The sequence below is a fragment of the Mustelus asterias genome, chromosome 6 (genome assembly GCF_964213995.1).
Source record: "Mustelus asterias chromosome 6, sMusAst1.hap1.1, whole genome shotgun sequence".
NCBI classification, from domain to species: Eukaryota; Metazoa; Chordata; class Chondrichthyes; order Carcharhiniformes; family Triakidae; genus Mustelus; species Mustelus asterias.
Window position 1 is genome coordinate 114,586,573 of NC_135806.1, and position 22,716 is coordinate 114,609,288.

Here is a 22,716-nt window from a genome sequence, read left to right on the forward strand (position 1 = left end):
TGCTCAGGCCAACATTCCCAGGATCAAAGCATTGACTATGCTCGATCAGCTCCGCCTACCTAACATGAGATTCCCGAAACATGCGCTCGACTCGGAGCTGCAACATGGCAAGTGAGCTCCAGGAGCGGAGAGGAAACACTTCAAGGATATCCTCAAAGCCTCCCTGAAAAAGTACAAAATCCCCACCGACACCTGGGAAACCCTGGCCTAAGACTGCCTGGAGAGGAGGAAAGGCATCCAGGAGCGAGCTGAATACCTCGAGTTTCATCACCGAGAGCAAGCTGAAGCCAAGTGCCAACAGCAAAACAAGTACTCCCCATCCACTCCTCCAATCACTGAGTGCCCCACCTGACCCTTGGGTCAGTGGCAAGTGCCCCACTTCTATGTCCCTATACCCCATCATAAACCTGTTGGACTTTAACCTGGTGTTGTTAAACTTCTTACTGTGTTTGCCCCACCTGAGACAGAGACTGGAGGTTATGCATTGGATTCCTCAGTCACCCGAGAACTTATTTTTAAGACCATAAGACCATAAGACATAGGAGCGGAAGTAAGGCCATTCGGCCCATCGAGTCCACTCCACCATTCAATCATGGTTGATTTCAACTCCATTTACCCGCTCTCTCCCCATAGCCCTTAATTCCTCGAGAAATCAAGAATTTATCAATTTCTGTCTTGAAGACGCTCAACGTCTCGGCCTCCACAGCCCTCTGTGGCAATGAATTCCACAGACCCACCACTCTCTGGCTGAAGAAATTTCTCCTCATCTCTGTTCTAAAGTGACTCCCTTTTATTCTAAGGCTGTGCCCCCGCGTCCTAGTCTCCCCTGTTAATGGAAACAACTTCCCTACGTCCATCCTATCTAAGCCGTTCATTATCTTGTAAGTTTCTATCAGATCTCCCCTCAACCTCCTAAACTCCAATGAATATAATCCCACGATCCTCAGACGTTCATCGTATGTCAGGCCTACCATTCCTGGGATCATCCGTGTGAATCTCCGCTGGACCCGCTCCAGTGCCAGTATGTCCTTCCTGAGGTGTGGGGCCCAAAATTGCTCACAGTACTCCAAATGGGGCCTAACCAGTGCTTTATAAAGCCTCAGAAGTACATCCCTGCTTTTGTATTCCAAGCCTCTTGAGATAAATGACAACATTACATTTGCTTTCTTAATTACGGACTCAACCTGCAAGTTTACCTTTAGAGAATCCTGGACTAGGACTCCCAAGTCCCTTTGCACTTTAGCATTATGAATTTTGTCACCGTTTAGAAAATAGTCCATGCCTCTATTCTTTTTTCCAAAGTGTACGACCTCGCACTTGCCCACGTTGAATTTCATCAGCCACTTCTTGGACCACTTTCCTAAACTGTCTAAACTTTTAGTGTGGAAGCAAGTCACCCTCGACCCCAAGGGACTCCCTGAGGAGAAGTATTTGTTTTTACTCCCGCCCTATAGTCCACAGAACACCTCCAATGAATGCCCAACATCATCTCATTGAATTGCCACTTCTGACATGTCCTCCACCTCTTGCTCCAGTCTGAGCCGCATAGGGCTGAGCTGTTGCTCTTGTTACCCTGAGCCTGCTCTCTGATTGGAGGATACCCGCGCGCGCGTGCGTGCCGCCTTTACGCGCTACGTCACGGGGGCGTCCCGAAGACGGCGTTGGTGACGGAGACTGGCCCGCCGCGCGACACAATGGAGGAGGGGAACGAGCATGCGCGCTGTGCAAAGCGTGCGCGGCGGCAGAGGAGTACGCGTACGCGTGCTGCGCAAGCGGGGAAGGGGGCGGGGCAATGTATGCGGGGCTGTGCAGGCGGACGCGGTGGGAGGAGCGCGCGCAGGCGTGCTGCGCAAGCGGACGTGGGGAAGAGCGCGCACGCGTAGTGGACGCAGTCTCTGCGCAAGTGGACGCGGCGAGGGGAGGAGGGGAAAATGGAAGGGCGCGCGCGCGCGGGAGCGCTCCATTGTGGCGCGGGGTTGCCGGGGCTCCACGTCGCGAGCGCTGCCGCGTCGGCTTGTAAACAGATGCTGACACGTGATGTAGGAGTCCGCATTGTCTCGGAGATTTTTCTGGAGAACCGAGGAGTTGGGGGGGGGGGGAAGGGGGAAGAGAGGGAGAAAAAAAACAATATCCCGTCGGCTCGAGCAGCGGGCCAGAACATCGCAGGGCGGCCCAGAGAGGGACTGGGGAGCAGCCCGCAGCGGGTCTGGATGGTGGGACACTTAGAGCGGAGGGGGGCAGGTGGAGGAGCAACGGTCGGAGCCAAGATGGCTGGTCCAGCGCTGAACTTGTAACGGATGTTGTGTCTGCTCTTCGCTCCCGGCCTTTCACCTTTCTCCTCAGATTGTGGCGGAGACGGAGTCGATGATGTCTTTCGCCGTGGAAGACAATTTGGAGTCGGACTGGGTGGCCGTGCGGCCCAACGCCTTCGACGAGAAGGAGAAACACAAGTTTGTTTTCATCGTGGCCTGGAATGAAGTGGAAGGAAAGTTTGCCATAACCTGCCACAACAGGACGGTGCAGAGGAAGCGCATAGGGGCGAGGGAGCAGGGGCCCAGAGGGGGCAAGGAGGAGGAGGAAGGGGCCCAGAAATCACAGGCTGCCCCGGCCGGCGGGAGTCCTCCGGAGGCTCGGGGGGATGCTGGGGTCAAGAGCTCAGCTGGGAGTGGGACTGGCCTCAGAAGCCCGGCCCGGGGAGGGAGCAGCATCAAGAGCCCGACGGAGACTGGAGTCGGGAGTCCCCCTCAAGGAGGACCGGGGCTCCCTGAGGTTGCTTGCGGGGGCACCAAAGTGATGGGCTACACCACAAGTGAGGCTGATTTAGGCCCAGTTCGCGATGCCGCCCGTCTTCCAGATCCTGCCACAGCAGCTGATAGGGAGCAGCAGGACCAAGATAAGGATATTGTGATGCCGGATGACTGCAGTTGGGCTGGACTGTTCTCCTTTCAGGATTTGCGATCCATCCATCAGCAACTTTGTGCCGTAAATTCCGAGTTAGAACCTTGTTTACCAGTGTTTCCCGAAGAGCCCTCGGGGATGTGGTCAGTGCTCTTTGGAGCCTCTGAAGTGATTGACGGAGAGATGGACTCGCTCTGCCTACAACTTCAAGTTTACCTTGGCCACGCTCTGGATGTTTGTGGATGGAAAATCCTCTCTCATCTCCTGTTCACTGAAAACGATAACCCAGACGAGTATTATGAGAGCTTGAGTGAGCTGAGGCAGAAAGGATATGAGGAGGTATTGCACAGAGCCAAGAAGCGATTGCAGGAGGTGAGACTACTTTTTTATATGGTAGTCATTTTATTTAATCCTTTTCATGACATTAGTCTTACTTTCTCAATACCATCGCAACTGGATAGTGATGGCCATCCAAATTATTAAAAAATAATTTATAATATAAATTGATTATGTTTATCAATTAAATATTGATGCGATCAATCTTTTTTTACATAAGATTTTGCAACTTCCATATGATGAATCACTAATTGCGTCAGAAGCAATCTGATATGTTTGCTGTTGGAGTGGAGAGCAACTACTTTTTGTTTTTGTCATTGTCTGTAATTGGAGTGTCAGCTGTGGCTGTAGCCCCTGAATCAAACAGCTTCAAATCCCACTGAAGGAACAGGAGCACAAAAATTCAAGCTGATACACCAGTGCAATATTGAATGAGTGCTCCGTTGTTTGAATGTGCCTTCATTCAGATGAGATGTTCAAACAGAGAACCTGTCGCCCCCCCCCCCCCACCCACCCCCACCCCCAGATGGATGTGAACGATTCCATTGCTCTTTTAAAAAGGAAATCGGGGGAGTTATCTCTGGTGTTTTGGTCAATATTTATCTCTCAGCCAACATCACAAGTAGATTGTTTGGACATTATCACAGTGCTGTTTGTGGAAGATTGCTGTGCACAAATTCCCTTCCATGTTTCCTATATTACAGTAATTATTACACTCTGTGGGGTGGGGGGGGGGGAGTGGGAGGTACTTCACTGGCTGTAAAGTTTTCTGAGTTCTATGGCCAGGAAAGGTGCCATATAAATGTAAGTTTAGATTGGTTTCTTGGGTCTATTTGCTAGTAAGGTAGCCATGGGACTTGCATTCTACAAATTGATTCACTTAAAAGCCCTTCTTAACCATGCTCGCTATTAGTAGTGGCCTTTCTTAATCCTACATCAAACCTAAGTCTGAACATGACCGTAGAGCACAATGTGGACATTTGTGAACCGTTGCATCTTTGTTTTAAGATATTTTGTCTGCCATCTGTTGATTTACATGATGGAAATGTGATCTCCAACCTTGGGAGGTCAAACTCTTCCGCAAACATGAGCTTATATCTTCATAGAACAGCCTGAGGCTGGCAGTGACAAATAAAACCAGCTGTTCTTCCCACCTGTGAAATGTACAATGCCTTAGATTTTAACCTTTTTACGGAGGAATCAAACATCATATGTTTAACCTCATGTCCTGTACTTTGCATTTCAACCGTCTGCATATTCATTGAATTATTTTGTTGTCTCATTGACTTAACTTTATGGTTGTCAATAAAGTTGAGTCTCTCTTGTGGAATTAGATTGACATTTGTGCATGTACTATACACTGGAAAAGAATTTTGCAATAAAAGCCACTTGGCAAAATATCCTGTTCTAGGCACTGTTGCTCCCCCCACCGTGCAACACAATTTTCTATCTTAACCAACAGATCTGTTTCTGTTGTCTATTGGTCATACCAGCCACTAGTGGGTGTATAAGTGTGAGTTGATACATCTGTGACTACATCCTTCATGGGAAAGTGGCTTACCTTCATTGTTCACCTTTTTCCAGCTACCCATTGAGATGAAATGCTATTTAGATCATAGAATCCTACAGTGCAGGAGGAGGCCATTCGGCCCATCGACTCTGCACCGACCACAATCCCACCCAGGTCCTGTCCCCATAACCCCATGCATTTGCCCTAGTTAGTCCCCCTGACACTAAGGGGCAATTTAGCATGGCCAATCCACCTAACCTGCATGTCTTTGGACTGTGGGAGGAAATTGGAGCACCCGGAGGAAACCCATGCAGACACGGGGAGAATGTGCAAACTCCACACAGACAGTGATCTAAGCTGGGAATTGAACCCGGGTCCCTCGCGCTGTGAGGTTGCAGTGTTAATCACTGTGCCGCCCCAACCGGTGTTAAACTGGTGTTACAGGTGTTAAATTACAGGTGTTAAACTGCATCCTGCTTCTAGTTGCAGAATTTAGTGCACTGATGACTTGGGTCATTAAAATTTTTGTTTTGCTTTAGATGCATCAAATTTATGTTTTATAAAATTCCTTGTGCTAAAATTCACGTGTGCCTCCTTCCATTGCCATTGCCATTTTTATTTTAGTAGAAGTATCTGTATATGACTTAGTTTATTGTTTTCCCTTTGGATGCTTGCATTTCTATTTGTGGGTTCCTTTTTCCTCACTTTCTTGGAAGTGGTCAAGCTTTTAAAAAAAAAATCATTGCATTGATTTTGTCATTGTAGCGCAGCATGTGTGTTCAAACCACTTTCAACCACTTATCTACCGCACTTGGTGGTATCTTTATCAATGTAGATTTTCTGAGGATGATGCAAGAAATATCCCAGAATTAGAGATCCAATGGACCAGAGAAAATGAGGAATGAAGGAAATTGGTATTAGAAAGAAGGTTGTATTGGAGAACTTAATGGAACTGAAGGTTTAGTCTTTACCTGATATTCTACATTCTCAAGTGTAGATAGAGGTAATAGTAGTAGTGGTTGCATTGGTGATCATCTTCCAAAATGGTGGATCATATCTGATGAACCTATTGGGACTTTTGCGTGTTACAAACATAAGTGATAAACGGAGGTCAGTGGACATAGTTTTTTAAAATTAGTGTCACAAGTAGGCTTACGTGAGCACCGCAGTGAAGTTATATTTTTATTTTCAGATAGTCCCCCACAGGAAGTTGGTTAGCAAAATGAAAGCATGTGGGATGGGAGGTAATAATATACTGGCATGTATTAAGGATTGGATAATGGACAGAAAATAGAGAGTAAGAGCTCCAACTTTCAATGTCTTGGGTATTGGGAATCAAATGTAGTTTTTTCCAAGTTTGCTGGTGACATAAAACTAGGTGGAAAAATGTGTGGTGAGGAAGATGGAAAGCAACTTCAAAGGGATTTGGACAAGACTTAGTGAGTGGGCAAGAACATGGCAGATGGAATATAATGAGGAAAAATGTGAGGTTATCCATTTTGGTAGGAGGACCAGATGTGCAGGGAATTCTGTAAACCATAGAATCTAAGTCACAGATAAGATATATATGAAGGGAGGAGACAGTCAACCAGTTCCGTTGTTTAAAAAAGGTTCCAAAAGAAATCCAGGAAATTATAGGCCAGTAAGTTTGATGTCGGTGGTGGGCAAGTTATTGGAAGGTGTGATAAGGGATAGGATCTACAAATATTTGGATAGACAGGGACTTATTAGGGAGAGTCAGCATGGCTTTGTGCGTGGTAGGTCATGTTTGACCAATCTATTAGAGTTTTTCGAGGAGGTTACCAGGAAAGTGGATGAAGGGAAGGCGGTGGATGTTGTCTACCTGGATTTCAGCAAGGCCTTTGATAAGGTCCCTCATGGGAGGTTAGTTAGGAAGGTTCAGTCGCTAGGTATACATGGGGCGGTAGTAAATTGGATTAGACACTGGCTCAATGGAAGAAGTCAGAGAGTGGTTGTGGAGGATTGCTTCTCTGAGTGGAGGCCTGTGACTAGTGGTGTGCCGCAGGGATCGGTGTTGGGTCCATTGTTGTTTGCAATCTATATCAATGATCTGGATGATAATGTGGTAAATTGGATCAGCAAATTTGCTGCTGATACAAAGATTGGAGGTGTAGTGGACAGTGAGGAAGGTTTTCAAAGCTTGCAGAGGGATTTGGACCAACTAGAAAAATGAGCTGAAAAATGGCAAATGGAGTTTAACGCAGACAAGTGTGAGATATTGCACTTTGGAAGGACAAACCAAAGTAGAACGTACAGGGTAAATGGTAGGACTCTGAAGAGTGCAGTTGAACAGAGGGATCTGGGAGTACAGGTACAGAATTCCCTAAAAGTGACGTCACAGGTGGATAGGGTCGTAAAGAGTGCCTTTGGTACATTAGTCTTTATAAATTGGAGTATCGAGTATGACAGTTGGAGTGTTATGGTAAGGTTATATAAGGCATTGGTGAGGCCGAATTTGGAGTATTGTGTACAGTTTTGGTCACCTAGTTACAGGAAGGATGTAAATAAGGTTGAAAGAGTGCAGAGAAGGTTCACAAGGATGTTGCCGGGACTTGAGAAGCTGAGTTACAGAGAGAGATTGAATAGGTTGGGACTTTATTCCCTGGAGCGTAGAAGAATGAGGGGAGATATTATAGAGGTGTATAAGATTTTGATGGGTATAGATAGAGTGAATGCAAGCAGGCTTTTTCCACTGAGGCTAGGGGAAAAAAAAACCAGAGGGCATGGGTTAAGGGTGAAAGGAGAAAAGTTTAAAGGGAGTATTACGGGGGGGCTTCTTCACACAGAGAGTGGTGGGAGTGTGGAATGAGCTGCCGGATAAAGTAGTAAATGCGGGGTCACTTTTAACATTTAAGAAAAACTTGGACGGGTTCATGGATGAGAGAGGTGTGGAGAGAAATGGTCCAAGTGCAGGTCAGTGGGGCTGGGCAAAAAATGGTTCGGCGCGGACATGAAGGGCCAAAAGGCCTGTTTCTGAGCTGTAATTTTCTATGGTTCTATAAAGAGTTCTGTACTTGAATATGTATAGCATAAGATGGAAAACAGATGAGCTAGAAGTACAAATTCAACTTTGAGAACAGCTTGGATCAATATAGCACCGTAACTTAGGCAAAATGCTTCAGGAGATTTCACAGGAGTATTATCAAATAAAATTGACACAGCCACAAAAGTAAATGATGGGGGATGTGACCAAAAGTTTAGTCAGAAAGGTCATTTTCATGGAATCCGAACAGTGCAGAAGGAGGCCATTCAACCCATTGTGCCTGCACCGACAACGATCCCACCCAGGCCCTATCCCTGTAACCTTGCATATTTACCCTGCTAGGCAATTTTGAATGGCCAGTCCACCTAACCTGCTCATCTTTGGATGTGGGAGGAAACTGGAGCATCTGGAGGAAACCCATGCAGGCATGGGGAGACCATGCAAACTCCACACACACAGTTACCCAAAGCTGAAATTGAACCTGTGTCCCTGGTGCTGTGAGGCAGTAGTGCCAACCACTATGCCACCTTCCCTTTTCGGGATGATTCTGTAAGTAACTGCAGAACATAGGGTCTTGGCAGCTCAAGGCATAGAATCATAGAATCCCTACAGTGCAGATGGAGTCCATTTGGCCCATCAAGTCTCCACCGACCCTCTGACAGAGTATCTTACCCAGGGCCACCTCCACCATATCCCTATAACCCCACACATTTACCCCACTAATCCCCCAACCTACACATCTTGGGACACTAAGGGGCAGTTTAGCATGGCCAAACCACCTAACCTGCATATCTTTGGAATGTGAGCATCTGGAGAAAACCCACTAGGACATGGGGAGAATGTGCAAACTCCACACAGACAGTCACCCAATGCTGTAACTGAACCTGGGTTCTGGCACTGTAAGGCAGCAATGCTAACCACTATGCCACCGTGCTGTCCCAATTAACGTTGTTAATGGTGGAGTGATTAAAATTGGGATGCACAAAAGGCCAGAGTTGGAGGAGCACAGATTTCTTGGAGGGTTATTGGGAGAGATAAGACGAAGATGAGAATTTGAAATAGGTTTTGCTTAACTGGGAGCCACCGTGGGTAAGTAAGCACAGGGATGATAAATGAATGGGACGTCATGTGAATTTGGATATGGGTAAACAGATTTTTGGATGTTAGAGGGCGCAATGTAATACCCATTGTAGAGATACAGATAAAATCGGAGCATGATTGTATAATGGACAATCTTGTGTATTTTAGGATATTGGATCTTTAAAAGCTGAAATTTGGGAAGAAAGATGGAGTACCAATATTGATTAATGAAATCTATTGCAAGGGATATCAGTAAGAATAATCAGGCAATGGAAAGATTAATGCAGAGTTAAGAAATACAATACTGAGATAGAAGTCTACCATGTTCCTTGGTAGTGAAAATATAGAACTCCCTTCATGAAAATCTATTGAGGCTAGGTCAGTTGAAAATTTAAAAATTGGAATTGATCTTTGTTAGGCAAGGATAGTAAAGGTTGTGGAACCAATTGGATAAGTGTCATTAAGATAAATATTGACATGATCAAATTGAATGGTGAAAAAGTTTGAACAGATGAATGATGCACTCTACTCTGCTTCCTTTATGTAATTTTGGGCAGGGTCTCTAGATAGACATCAAGGAAAATGTAGCAAAAATAAAATGGTTACATTGGGAGATTTTAATTTTCAGATGGACTGCAAGAAGCAAACCAGCACAATTAGTAAAGGTCGTTAATCATTAATTTTTAGAATATTGGGGGGAATTTTAATGTTCTGGGTTTCCCAGGGATCTGGAGACTTAGCAGTGAAACACCAGCAAGTCTCTGAGTAACTCTTCATGGGGTGTTTAAAATTCTGATTGCTTGATATGAATAAAGGCTCTGAAGGCTTATTGCCTTCAGTTACTATGGCAAATGCTTTGTGGGCTCTAGTGATCCGGGCTTCTAAACTTCTGAAACATGTCTTTCAAAGGGACAACTTTACGGTGACATACCATTGATGCTTTTGGAATGAATCATAGAATCCTTACAGTGCAGAAGAGACCATTTGGTCCATCGAGTCTGCACCGACTCTCTGGAGTGTCTTACTTAGGTCTCTCCCCCGCCTTATCCATGTGCCCCACACATTTCCCATAACTGTTCCATCTAGCATACACATCTTGAGATGCCAAGGGGAAAATTAGCATGGCCAATCCACCTAACCTACATATCTTTGGACTGTGGGAGGAAACCGGAGCACCCGAAGGAAACCCAAGCAGATACGGGGAGAATGTGCAAACTCCATACAGGCAGTCACCCAAGGCTAGAATTGAACCTGGGTCCCTGGTGCTGAGGCAGCAGTGCTAACCAGTGTGCCACTGTGCCGCCCCTAAATGATAATGGGTGAGGAATCACTTAAGACTATGGCAGCAATATTGTGATCTTGTGGTATGCAAGGTTTTGAGGTTTATGCCCTTCTAATTTAAAAAAACTCAAGATCCAACTTTAAATTTTTTAATACTAGGTGCATGTCAACTTTAGAATATTGGGGGGACTTTGGTTGTGCGTGATCTATAAGGTATGAACAACTAGTATGTGTGGATCAAGTAGAATTTATTAAGCAAGATTTTACATATCCTCAAGCAGTGAAGATAACATACAAGTTTCTCATTTCTAGAGATCCCAGCAACTCTTGTAGAATCCCCACAATGCAGAAGGAGGCCATTCGATCCACCGAGTCTGCACTGACTCTGACAGAGCATTGCACCCAGGCACTAACCTGTAGCCTCATGTATTTACCACGCTAATCCCCCTAATCTACCTCTTGTGTCACTAAGGGACAATTTAGCATGGCTATGGCTTCAGCAGAGGTAAGAGTCAAGGTGCTGAGATGCGTTTGGCCTACACCCTTTGAGTTTTGCAGTGAGGGCACCTACACCTGTGCACAGTTGTTGATGCAAGTGGTATGTTAGGTATTGGTTGGGATGGGGGCGTAATGGGTGAGATGTTGAAATGCTTTGACCTATGGCTATGACTTTCACTTGCAATCATCTCTGTCACTCCTTACACTGATGTGGAGATGCCGGCGTTGGACTGGGGTGAACACAGCAAGAAGTCTCACAACACCAGGTTAAAGTCCAACAGGTTTATTTGGTAGCAAATACCATCTATATACCATTTGCTACCAAATAAACCTGTTGGACTTTAACCTAGTGTTGTGAGACTTCTTACTCACACTCTCAGGGGAATGGCTGTAATGTCCTGGGTCGCTCAACTAGTATACATGGTCACTAACCTTCACCATCGGCATCCAAAACTACCTTATTTCCTCAAAGTTGCACATTTGCATTGAATCTTTAGTTGAGTTGAAAATGCCTCGTGGGTATGTATCACATCCATCTGCAGTTTGGTGAGCAAAACCCAAAAGAAGAGAAATTATTTAGTCAAAATGAAATTTGGACTTTTTGACCTGCAAAACTTTGTCTTAATATTGGAACCAATATGTTATAGATCCATGAAAGGAACAGGCTGTACTCGAGTTAGCAGAGTAATGTACCAGAACCGTAAGTGTTTCCAGGAGGTGGGTTCGGTTCTCCAACTCTAGATCGCTGACATTCCTTTCTCAGGCTCTTTTTCTGGGCCTCCTCTTGCCACCGGGTGTTCTCAAAGAATTGTGTCCCTTCAATCAGGAGGTTCCTCTAAGTAGGTCTCTTGAGCACGGATCTCCCAGGCATTGATGTCTCTGTTGCATTTTTTGAGGCAAATCTTCAGGGTGTCTTTGAAGGCTACCTTTGTCGTCCTCTTGTTCAGGAGCCTTCCTTGAGCTAGGCGAAGAAGATTTGCTGTGGCAGTCAGGACTCTGACATCCTAAGCGCATAGCTGATCCAGTGGAATTGGGGCGACAGGGTGATATAGTTGTTGGCACTGCTGTCTCCGCACCAGGGACCTAGGTTTGATCTTGGCCTTGGGTGACCATCTGCGTGGGGTTTGCACGTTCTCCCTGTGTCTGCATGGGTGAGAGGCGGGGGGGGGGGGGGGGGGGGGGGGGGGGTCGTCCGTCCGTGTGCTCTGGTTGTTTTCCATAGTCCCAAAGTACCTAGATTATGTGGATTGGCAATGCTAAATTGCCCCTTAGTGTCCAAAGATGTGTAGGTTAGATGGATAAGCCGCAGGGGTTACAGGGATTGAGGGTAAGATGATCTCTTAGAGAGTCGGTACTGACTCAATGGACCAAATGGCTGCCTCCTGCACTATAAGGATTCTATGCAGTTGGCTTCGGATGATTGTGGCCTTTATTGGCATGGGAGAAATGGTTTTCCTTCCAGCCACTAGAATCCTTCTGGTTATATTACAGTGCAGGGCATGACTGTTAGCTGTAACTTAAGACAGATGACTAAATGTATAAATAAATATAAATGTTTTGCACACTAATACTGTAAAATAATATGAACATATGAATTATGAGCAGGAGTAGGCTAGTCAGTGCCTCAGTCTGTTCCACTATTCAATAATATCATGGCTGAACTGATTGCAACCTCCTGCCAACCACTCTGATATTTCACCCCCTTCTTTATTAAGAATCTGTCTCTGCCTTAAAAATATTCAAAGACTCTGCTTTCACTGCTTTTTGATGAAAGGAGTTCCAAAAACACTCTGCTCTGTGAGGAAAAAAAGTTTCTCCTTATCTCTGTCTTAGATGTGACGTGGCATTGCACTTTTACAACATATGCTGCATTATGATTTTAAAATGAATTTTTGAAAGGTCATAATACACAGATAGTTAGGAGGATGTGGCTGCATGAACGGGGAGATGGATGGAAGGCAGAGAATAAACAGTATTGGTAAAGGATGTTTCCTGAACTGGGGACACATTGCAATTGATATTCCAAATGAGCTTCAGCTAGAAGTTGCTCTTTACATAGAAAGTGATCTGGTCTTGGGAATTGAAGGAACAGTATTAGAATTTGCTGATGGCATCAAATTGTGGTTTATAGCAAGTTGTGGAGAGGGAGATTAGCTGAATTAGTAATTAGAGATGGGAATGTGCTAAAGGCCACATTGTTCGAGGTCATTTATAACAATAAAGGTTTTGTCTTTAGATGTTGTCATTTAGCACAATAACTTGGTGCGGTCTTCAAGAATTGTTTGCTGCTTTTCTTCGAACCAGTTGCTTTTTTCACTTTTGTGATCTTTCTATCAGAGCCACTGAAGCAACTGATGTTCTAACTGGTATGAAAAATTTCATACATATGAATGCATGGAAGTTAAAACATGGAAATAGGTCATTAAACTCAGTGAGTCCATGTTGGTGTTTACCCTCCACGTGAGCCATTGATTCTAATCATATTTATCTACCTTGTTCCTATATCTGTTTACTCTCTCTGCCTTTATCCGGCTATCCAACCAAATTGAGTTAACAGTACTTTTGTCTTAAATAGTGTAAACAATAATATTCCATAGCTTCACAATTCTGAGACACAGAAGATCTTATCTCTGCAATAAGTTTCATGTATTTAATTTTGTATTTATGGCCTCTCATTTTTGTTGTTCATTTTGTGTGTGACTTTCTGTCAAACTTAGTACTGTATCTTCATTCAACTACATCTATTTTTTTCTCCTAATATTCTACCTAATGAATCTGGCAGCTTGAAGAGTTTGTAGTGTTCCCAGTAAAGAATTAAATTGCCCACAACAGAAGTCTCTAGTGGTTGATGTTGAAGTTGAATGCAAAATACAAGTTTGTAATGAAGTGTTACATTAAGGTCATTACGTGTTTCACTGCTTGCATTTCTTACACTTGCATTTCATGTTCATGTTCAAATATATCAATCACCAGAGAGGTTGCCAGACTCAACGCACAAACTAAAAAAAGTAGTCAAGACTTTAGTTTGACTGAGAAATTCAAATAGTAAAACACATTCTGATTTGCACATAGCTGCTGGAGAAGCACAAGATTACAGAGATTATGGTGGAACTTCTGGAACTTTACCAGGAAGAAGATGATGCCTATATTGCTTTATCTGAAGCAACTACAGAACTCTACCAATATCTACTGCAACCGTTCAGAGATATGAGAGAACTGGCCATGCTCCGACGTCAGCAGATAAAGGTAAGCGATTGCAGTCTAACTTGGTATGTTAGTAGAGAAGTACATAAAGGGTTTGTAACATGGGAAAGTGAAATATGCAACTTATTCCATAAATGAGACCTAATGTGCTTTATACAGGCCTGCCTTAAATCAAGTCATTGACAGTGTCCTGTTTTTCATTCTGTTTGTAACAATTTGTATTTATAGAATTATCTATCAATGTCCTAGAAGGTTACCATTGACCAGAAACTGAACTGAACTAGCCATATAGATACTGTGGCTACAAGAGCAGGGTCAAAGCCTAGAAATCCTGCAGAGAGTAACTCCTGACTTCCCAACGCCTGTCCACCATCAAAAAGGCACAAGTCAGAGGTTTGATGGAATATTCTCCACTTGAGTGCAGCTCAAACAACACGTGTGAAGCTCGGCACCATCCAGGACAAAGTAGCCTGCTTGATTGGCACTCCAGCAAAAACCTTCAACATTCACTCTCTCCACTACTGATGAGCAGTGGCAGAACCCTCTGTCATGTACAAAATGCACCGCAGCAACACACCAAGGCTTCGACAGCACATTCTGAACCTCTGACCCATATCACCTAGAAGGACAAGGGCAGTAGATGCATGGGAATGCGACCACCTGGAAGATCCCCTTGAAGTCGCACACTATCCTGACCTGTGAATATGTCGCCATTCCTTCATTGTTGCTGAGTCAAAATCTCGGAACTCCATCCTTAAGGGCACCATGGGTGTATCGACAACACATGGACTGCAGCTCACCACCTTCTCGAGAACAATTAGGAGCAGGCATTGAACAAAGAAAATTACAGCACAAGAACAGGCCCTTTGGCCCTCCAAGTCTGCACTGATCATGCTGCCCAACTGAACTAAAACTCCCTACCCATCCAGGGACCGTATCCCTCTATTTGCATCCTATTCATGTATTTGTCAAGACGCCCCTTAAAAGTCACTACCATATCTGCTTCTGCTACCACCCCGGCAGCAAGTTCCAGGCACCCACCACCCTCTGTGTTTTAAAAAAAAAACTTGCTTCGTACATCTCCTTTAAACCTTGCCCCTCGCACCTTAAACCTATGTCCCCTAGTAATTGACTCTTCCACCCTGGGAAAAAGCTTCTGACCATCCACTCTGTCCATGCCTTTCATAATCTTGTAGACTTCTATCAGGTCGCTCCTCAACCTCCGTTGTTCCAGTGAGAACAAACCAAATTTCTCCAACCTCTCCTCGTAGCTAACGCTATGCGGCATACCAGGCAACATCCTGGTAAATATTTCCTGCACCCTCTCCAAAACCTCCACATCCTTCTGGGTAGTGTGGCAACTAGAATTGAACACTATATTCCAAGTGCAGCCCAACTAAGGTTCTATAAAGCTGCAACAAGACTTGCCAATTTTTAAACTCAATGCCCTGGCCGATGAAGGCAAGCATGCCATATGCCTTCTTGATTACCTTCTCCACCTGCATTGCCACTTTCAGTGACCTGTGTACCTGTACACCCAGATCCCTTTGCCTATCAATATTCTTAAGGGTTCTGCTATTTACTGTATGTTTCCTCTCTGTATTAGACTTTCCAAAATGCATTACCTCACATTTAACAAAGAACAAAGAACAATACAGCACAGGAACAGGCCCTTCGGCCCTCCAAGCCCGCGCCGCTCCCCGGTCCAGGATTGAATCCTGAATCCAGGATCCCTGCCCAATTTTCCAGCCTATCTACATACTAATATCCTATCCCCGAGCTGTCCCTCACAGCTATGATGCTTTGTTCATCACAACCTATTAACTCACCCCTACCCCCCCATTCCAGACCATGTGATCTCCAGGGAGAGGCGAAAACCCCAGGGCCAATATGGGGAAAAAAAAATCTGGGAAATTCCTCTCCGACCCCCTGAGGCGATCGAAACGAGTCCAGGAGATCACAATGGCCCTGATCGGAAAATGCTTCCCAACCCTAGTCATTTCCACGAACACCATATGAATTCCCTGCCCCCGAGACAGGTTCCCAACTATCCGCAGTCTCGCTCTGTACTGGCACCAGCAAGATGATCATAGAATGAAGCCTTGAAACGAGAAACAAAGAACAATTAGCCCGCGCCGCTCCCTGGTCCAAACTAGACCACTCTTTTGTATCCCTCCATTCCCACTCCGTTCATATAGCTGTCTAGATAAGTCTTAAACGTTCCCAGTGTGTCCGCCTCCACCACCTTGCCCGGCAACCCATTCCAGGCCCCCACGACCCTCTGTGTAAAATATGTCCTTCTGATATCTGTGTTAAACCTCCCCCCCCCCCTTCACCTTGAACCTATGACCCCTCGTGAACGTCACCACCGACCCGGGGAAAAGCTTCCCACCATTCACCCTATCTATGCCTTTCATAATTTTATACACCTCTATTAAGTCTCCCCTCATCCTCCGTCTTTCCAAGGAGGGAATTTGTCTGGATTAAATTCCATCTGCCATCTCTCTGCCCAATTCTCCAACTGATCTATATCCTGCTGTATCCTCTGATGGTCCACATCACTATCCCCAAATCCACCAACCTTTGTGTCGTCTGCAAACTTACTAATCAAACCGCCAAATCATTTATTTTTATATATATCATATATATAAACAGCAACGGTCCCAGCATTGATCCTTGAGGAACGCCACTTGTCACAGCCCTCCATTCAGAAAAGCACCCCTCCACTGCTACCCTCTGTCTTTTATGACTGAGCCAGTTCTGTATCCACCTTGCCAGATTACCTCTGATCCCATGCGACTTCATCTTTTGCACCAGTCTGCCATAGGGACCTTGTCAAAAGCCTTACTGAAGTCTACGTAGACAACATCCACTGCCCTACCCTCATCAATCGTCTTTGTTACTTCCTTGAAAAACTCGGATCAAGTTAGTGAGGCATGACCTCCCCCCTCACAAAACCATGTTGCCTCTCACTAATACGTCCACTTATTTCCAAGTGGGAGTAAATCCTGTCTTGAAGAATCCTCTCCAATAATTTCCCTACCATTGACATAAGGTTCACCGGCCTGTAATTACCTGGATTATTCTTGCTACCGTTCTTAAACAAAAAAACAACATTGGCTATTCTCTAATCCTCTGGGACCTCCCCTATAGCCAGTGAGGGTACAAAGATTTCTCTCAAGGCCCCAGCAATTGCTTCCCTTGCTTCTTTCAGTATTCTGGGGTATATCCCATCAGGCCCTGGGGACTTGTCTACCTTAATGTTTCTCAAGAACCCCAAAACCACCTCCTTTTTGATCTCAACATAACTCAAACTATTTACACACACTTTCCCAGATTCATCATCCACCAAGTCCTCCTCTTTGGTGAATACTGTCGCAAAGTACAGTGGAACCCCGATTTAACGCGTCCCGATTTAGCGCGAATTCGGATATAACGCGATGATCATTGGACCCTTTTTTTGCCGCTAATAATTGGCAAATTTAGCACGACCCCGCTTTTATGGACCCCAACCATCGCGTTATAACGGGGCTGCACTGTACTCATTTAATACCTCGCCCATTTCCTCTGGCTGCACGCATAGATTCCCTCCCTTGTCCTTGAGTCGGCCAACCCTCTGGCTAACAGCTTGCTCTTTATATATGTATAAAAAGCATTGAATGTTGGTCTAATCAATGAAGCCCATATCCCTTGAATGAATAAAAAAAGGAATAAAGTATTGGGAAGAATTTCTGGACCGGGGTGAGGATTTTAAATCGCTAGTTGTTGGATAGGCAGACCGTGTACACCAGGTGAGGATTGAAATAATAGACGAGTTTGATTTAGCGTAGGATCAGATAGCAGCAGCAGGATTATAATTGATGGAGAGTGGAGGCCAAACCAGTGAGTAGGATGTTTGAGAAATTAGATCTGGAGGTGATAAAGATGTGGTTAAGATTCCAATTGTGGTGGAGATGATGTAGAGATGGGAGTCAGTCATGTTGCAGAGGTGGAAGGAAATTAGCTTTGTTGATGGATGGGATAATTTTTTTAAAGTCTTGTGTCAAAAACAGAATGGCATATGCTGGTGCTTTTAATATGCCGGATTCCTTCTGTATCCTGAATATGTTAGAGTGAATGTGAAGAATTGGAGATCAAATCCACATTTTATGTTCTTTCTGTGATTGTGTCATCGTGATGATCCTTCAAAGGAACTAAATCAGATCTGACATTATCCACAACATTGTCATTGCAGTTTAGGACTGTATGGAGCATTGGTGTCAAGTATTCATGGGTGTCTCGTCTATTATAAATGTATCTTGGCTTCAACTTCTCAACAACACCCTTATTCTAGCAATATAACATTTTTCCTTTCCCCACACACGTCCATTGAGTAAGATTATTTAGTGCGTTTTTTTCCTGAAAGTCTATTAAAGACTTAGTTGATACTGACCAAATCTTTAAGCCACTTAGCACTGGTAAACAGAAGAGACTTTTGTCTCATCAACCTGACTAGACGTTGTCTCCAAGTCACTGTCAAACAACTCTTCCAAAAAGCCCTGCTCTTGCCTCTTGTTTGTGTGGTGGCCCTGATATCCTATCTGGCTCACCTTTAATCACTTATACTGTTAATACGATACTATGTAACTACCATCACTTGTTGTTTAAAAAAAACATGTGGTTCACCAGTGTTCTTTAGGGAAGGAAAGATGTTGTTCTTACCTGTTCTGGCCTACGTATGACTTCAGAACTGAGGTTGACTGTTAATTGCCCTTTGAAATGGTCCAACCAACCATTCAGTTCAATTGGGCATGGGTAATAAATGCTGGCCATGCCAGTGATGACAATATCCCATGAAAGAAAAGAAAAAGATAGGTAGAAACGTCAGGCAGAGTGATTTCGACTTGCAATGCAGTTTATTTCTGTTTGTGCTTGTATTTTACGACTACTGTTTGCATAATGGAAATTTCTTTTACTTTTATTGTTGAACTAATTTTCATAAAATAAATAGATCAAAGGTGCTTTATTACTTTCCATTCTCCTATGTAAGACATACTTTGAGTTTCCTGTTGCCATAGGCAAGAATAGATGACAAAATTCTTCACTGCATCCAATGTTGTCGGTTCAGATTGCACATTCCTAGATACTTCAGAATCTCAGACAACCTGCAGCAGGCACCTTCAAGTACTCAAGGAGCATCCCTTCGCAGAATCTTAAATCCAGCGGTAAAGCAAAGAAGTCCAATAACAGCATTTTCTCCCAAGCCAAGGTGCTAATTACTCAAAATCAGCCCGTCTAGACAGGGCATGTTCGTCATATACCTGACACCAGACTGCCGAAGCAACTATTCTACTTGGAACTCTGTCTCAGCAGGAAACTTCTAGGAGGACAGCAGAAATGCTTTAAGGGTTCCCTCAAAGCATGTCTGAGGAAGTCAAACATCCCTCCTGACTAATGGGACTCTCTAGTTGTGACTGACCGAAATGGGGAAGGTTCATTTGGGAAGGCACCGAATACATCGAGAGACTTTGGGTCTATGTAGAGGCAAATTCGAGGCATCGGAGAGAATGCACAAATTTCCAAACACCTCACCTGTTTGATCGTCCAAGCATCACCTACCCCACATATTTGCGTTTTCAGATTGTGCATTGGACTTATGAGCCATTTCAGAACTTTTCAACCCAAAGTAGAAGGAAGTCTTCCTGCATCTCAAGGGACTGTCTAAGAAGGAGATGAGACAAGTTAATCCTGGTGAAGTTTTATTCTGTATCATTTTATAATTTTCCTTTATGGAAGTGAGCTTCTGAATTCACAGGCCTATTCTGGATGCTGGATAAACTACTTTGTGAATAAGTTGTTGCGCTAGTTTAAATATTTGGCTTTCAATCTGTCAGCAAAGCCAAAACAAAACACCAGCTGTTTCTGTGCAAAATGCAAAAAATGCCTTTCTTTCCACTTTAGTTCATCTGTCGTATGAATTGCACATATCGTTTGAAATCTATGTCCGAACGTGAATAAAGAGTAGCTTGACTTGTGCTGTTATGACATTGTATATGGTTACCTGTATGGAGAATGGCATTTTTAATACTGTTTGCAGATTTTTAGAGAAATCTAGTTTTGTCTGTAACTAATTTATTTAGGGATATTTTAATTGCATTGTTTGAGGTGCGAGATCAGATGTTGTTAGTAATTTAAATTGAGTGTCTTAACATCTTATTGTGCACAAAAGCAGAATCTTTAATTTTTTTAAAGCTATCAAAGTGATCACTGACGGACTACGTGATCTATCTATCTAGTCCATGGTTAAATGCCTGTTTCAGTTCTGTCCCTAGAGTGGTGTTTGTTACAATAACATGGGGAATAAGCTTTGTATAGGATGCAGAGAGATTTAATAGGATGCTACCAAGTTATTTGGAGTGATTAGAGAAAATGGGGTTTTATGGTTAAGAGTAGATCTTACAGAGATGTTCACAATCATAAATGTTTTTGATAGAATAAATAAGGAGGGATAGTAACCTGAGGGTATAGATTTATGGTGGTGGGCAAAAGAACTCAAGGTACCATGTTGTGGTCTGGAATGCACGACCTGAAAAAGTAGTGGAAGCAGATTCCGTTGTAACATTCAAAAGATAGTTGAATAAATTCTTAAGGGAAAAGTGCTGGAGGACAATGGGGAGCAAGCAGGGAAGTAGTTGGATATCTTCACCAAAGATAGAAGCTTGACGGGCTGAATGGCTTGCTTCAGTGTTGTATAATTATATGATTCTATAACATCCTGCCTATTTGAGTGAATGTTTGTGCCCAAGATTATACTTAAGACTAGGTTTGTCAATTAAATTCAGTAATATTGTGAGCAACAGTGAAAGGTCTTCATTAAGTATGATGATTAGGATTGTTTGCATGTGATTCTCTGTGATAATAATTGGGCTTTCTAAGTGAAATTTGTTTAAAGGATGGAGGAAGTACTTCCAGTTTAACTAGAACAAAGAACAATACAGCACAGGAACAGGCCCTTCGGCCTTCCAAGCCTGCGCCGCTCATGTGCCCACTAGACCATACTTTTGTATCCCTCTATTCCCAGTCTGTTCATGTGGTTATCTAGATAAGTCTTAAATGATCCCAGCGGTCCGCCTCAGTCACCTTGCTTGGCAGTGCATTCCAGGCCCCCACCACCCTCTGTGTAAAATACGTCCCCCTGACATCTGTGTTGAACCTTGCCCCCCTCACCTTGAACCCGTGACCCCTTGTGTTCGTCACCTCCGACCTGGGAAAAAGCTTCCCATTGTTCACTCTATCTATGTCCTTCATAATTTTATACACCTTTATTAGGTTGCCCCTCATCCTCCGTCTTTCCAGGGAGAACAACCCCAGTTTACCTAATCTCTCCTCATAGCTAAGATCCTCCATACCAGGCAACATCCTGGTAAACCTTCTCTGTACTCTCTCCAAAGCCCGCACGTCCTTCTGGTAGTGTGGTGACCAGAACTGAACGCAGTATTCCAAATGTGGCCTCACTATCGTTCTATACAGCTGCAACATCATATGCCAACTTTTATATTTTATGCCCCGTCCAATAAAGGCAAGCATGCCATATGCCTTCTTCACCACCCTCTCCACCTGTGCTGCCACCTTTAAGGATCTGTGGACTTGTACACCCAGGTCCCTCTGTGTGTCTATACTCCTGATGGTTCTGCCATTTATTGTATAGCTCCCCCTTACATTAGATCTACCGAAATGCATCACTTCGCATTTATCTGGATTAAATTCCATCTGCCATTTCTCCGCCCAATGTTCCAGCCTATCTATGTCCTGCTGTGTTCTCTGACAATGTTCATCACTATCCACAACTCCAGCAATCTTCGTGTTGTCCGCAAACTTACTGATCACACCAGCTACATCTTCCTCCAAATCATTTATATATATCACAAACAGCAGAGATCCCAGTACAGAGCCCTGCGCAACACTACTAGTAAGAAGTCTCACGACACCAGGTTAAAGTCCAACAGGTTTATTTGGTAGCAAATACCATAAGCTTTCGGAGCACTGCTCCTTCGTCAGATGGAGTGGAAATGTGCTCTCAAACAGTGCAAACAGACACAAAATCAAGTTGCAGAATACTGATTAGAATGCGAATCCCTACAGCCAGCCAGGTCTTAAAGGTACAGACAATGTGGGTGGAGGGAGCATTAAACACAGGTTAAAGAGATGTGTATTGTCTCCAGACAGAACAGCTAGTGAGATTCTGCAAGCCCAGGAGGCAATCTGTGGGGGTTACTGATAATGTGACATAAATCCAACATCCCGGTTTAGGCCGTCCTCATGTGTGCGGAACTTGGTTATCAGTTTCTGCTCAGCGACTCTGCGCTGTCGTGTGTCGTGAAGGCCGCCTTGGAGAACGCTTACCTGAAGATCCAAGGCTGAATGCCCGTGACTGCTGAAGTGCTCCCCCACAGGAAGAGAACAGTTTTGCCTGGTGATTGTCGAGCGGTGTTCATTCATCCGTTGTCGTAGCGTCTGCATGGTTTCCCCAATGTACCATGCCTCGGGACAGTGTCTGTTTGCACTGTTTGAGAGCACATTTCCACTCCATCTGACGAAGGAGCAGTGCTCCGAAAGCTTATGGTATTTGCTACCAAATAAACCTATTGGACTTTAACCTGGTGTTGTGAGACTTCTTACTGTGTTCACCCCAGTCCAACACCGGCATCTCCACATCATGACACCACTAGTCACAGACCTCCAACCGGAAAAAGACCCCTTCACTGCTACCCTCTGTCTTCTATGGCTAAACCAGTTCTCCACCCATCTAACTAGCTCACCTTTTATCCCGTGAGATTTAACCTTTTGCACCAGCCTGCCATGAGGGACCTTGTCAAACTTTTTACTAACATCCGTATAGATGACATCCATGGCCCTTCCCTCGTCA

At 44.3% G+C, this 22,716-nt stretch overlaps 1 protein-coding gene across 1 annotated transcript in view; it reads left to right on the plus strand.

Moving 5' to 3' along the window:
* The first annotated feature begins 2,022 nt into the window (after positions 1-2,022).
* jmy (junction mediating and regulatory protein, p53 cofactor) overlaps positions 2,023-22,716 on the plus strand; it is a 99,157-nt gene continuing 78,463 nt past the window's right edge. The window contains exons 1-2 of the mRNA XM_078214974.1: positions 2,023-3,270; positions 13,680-13,853. Of these exons, the coding sequence (XP_078071100.1) occupies positions 2,365-3,270; positions 13,680-13,853 (1,080 nt within the window). The 5' untranslated portion in view covers positions 2,023-2,364. The remainder of the gene's footprint in view (positions 3,271-13,679; positions 13,854-22,716) is intronic.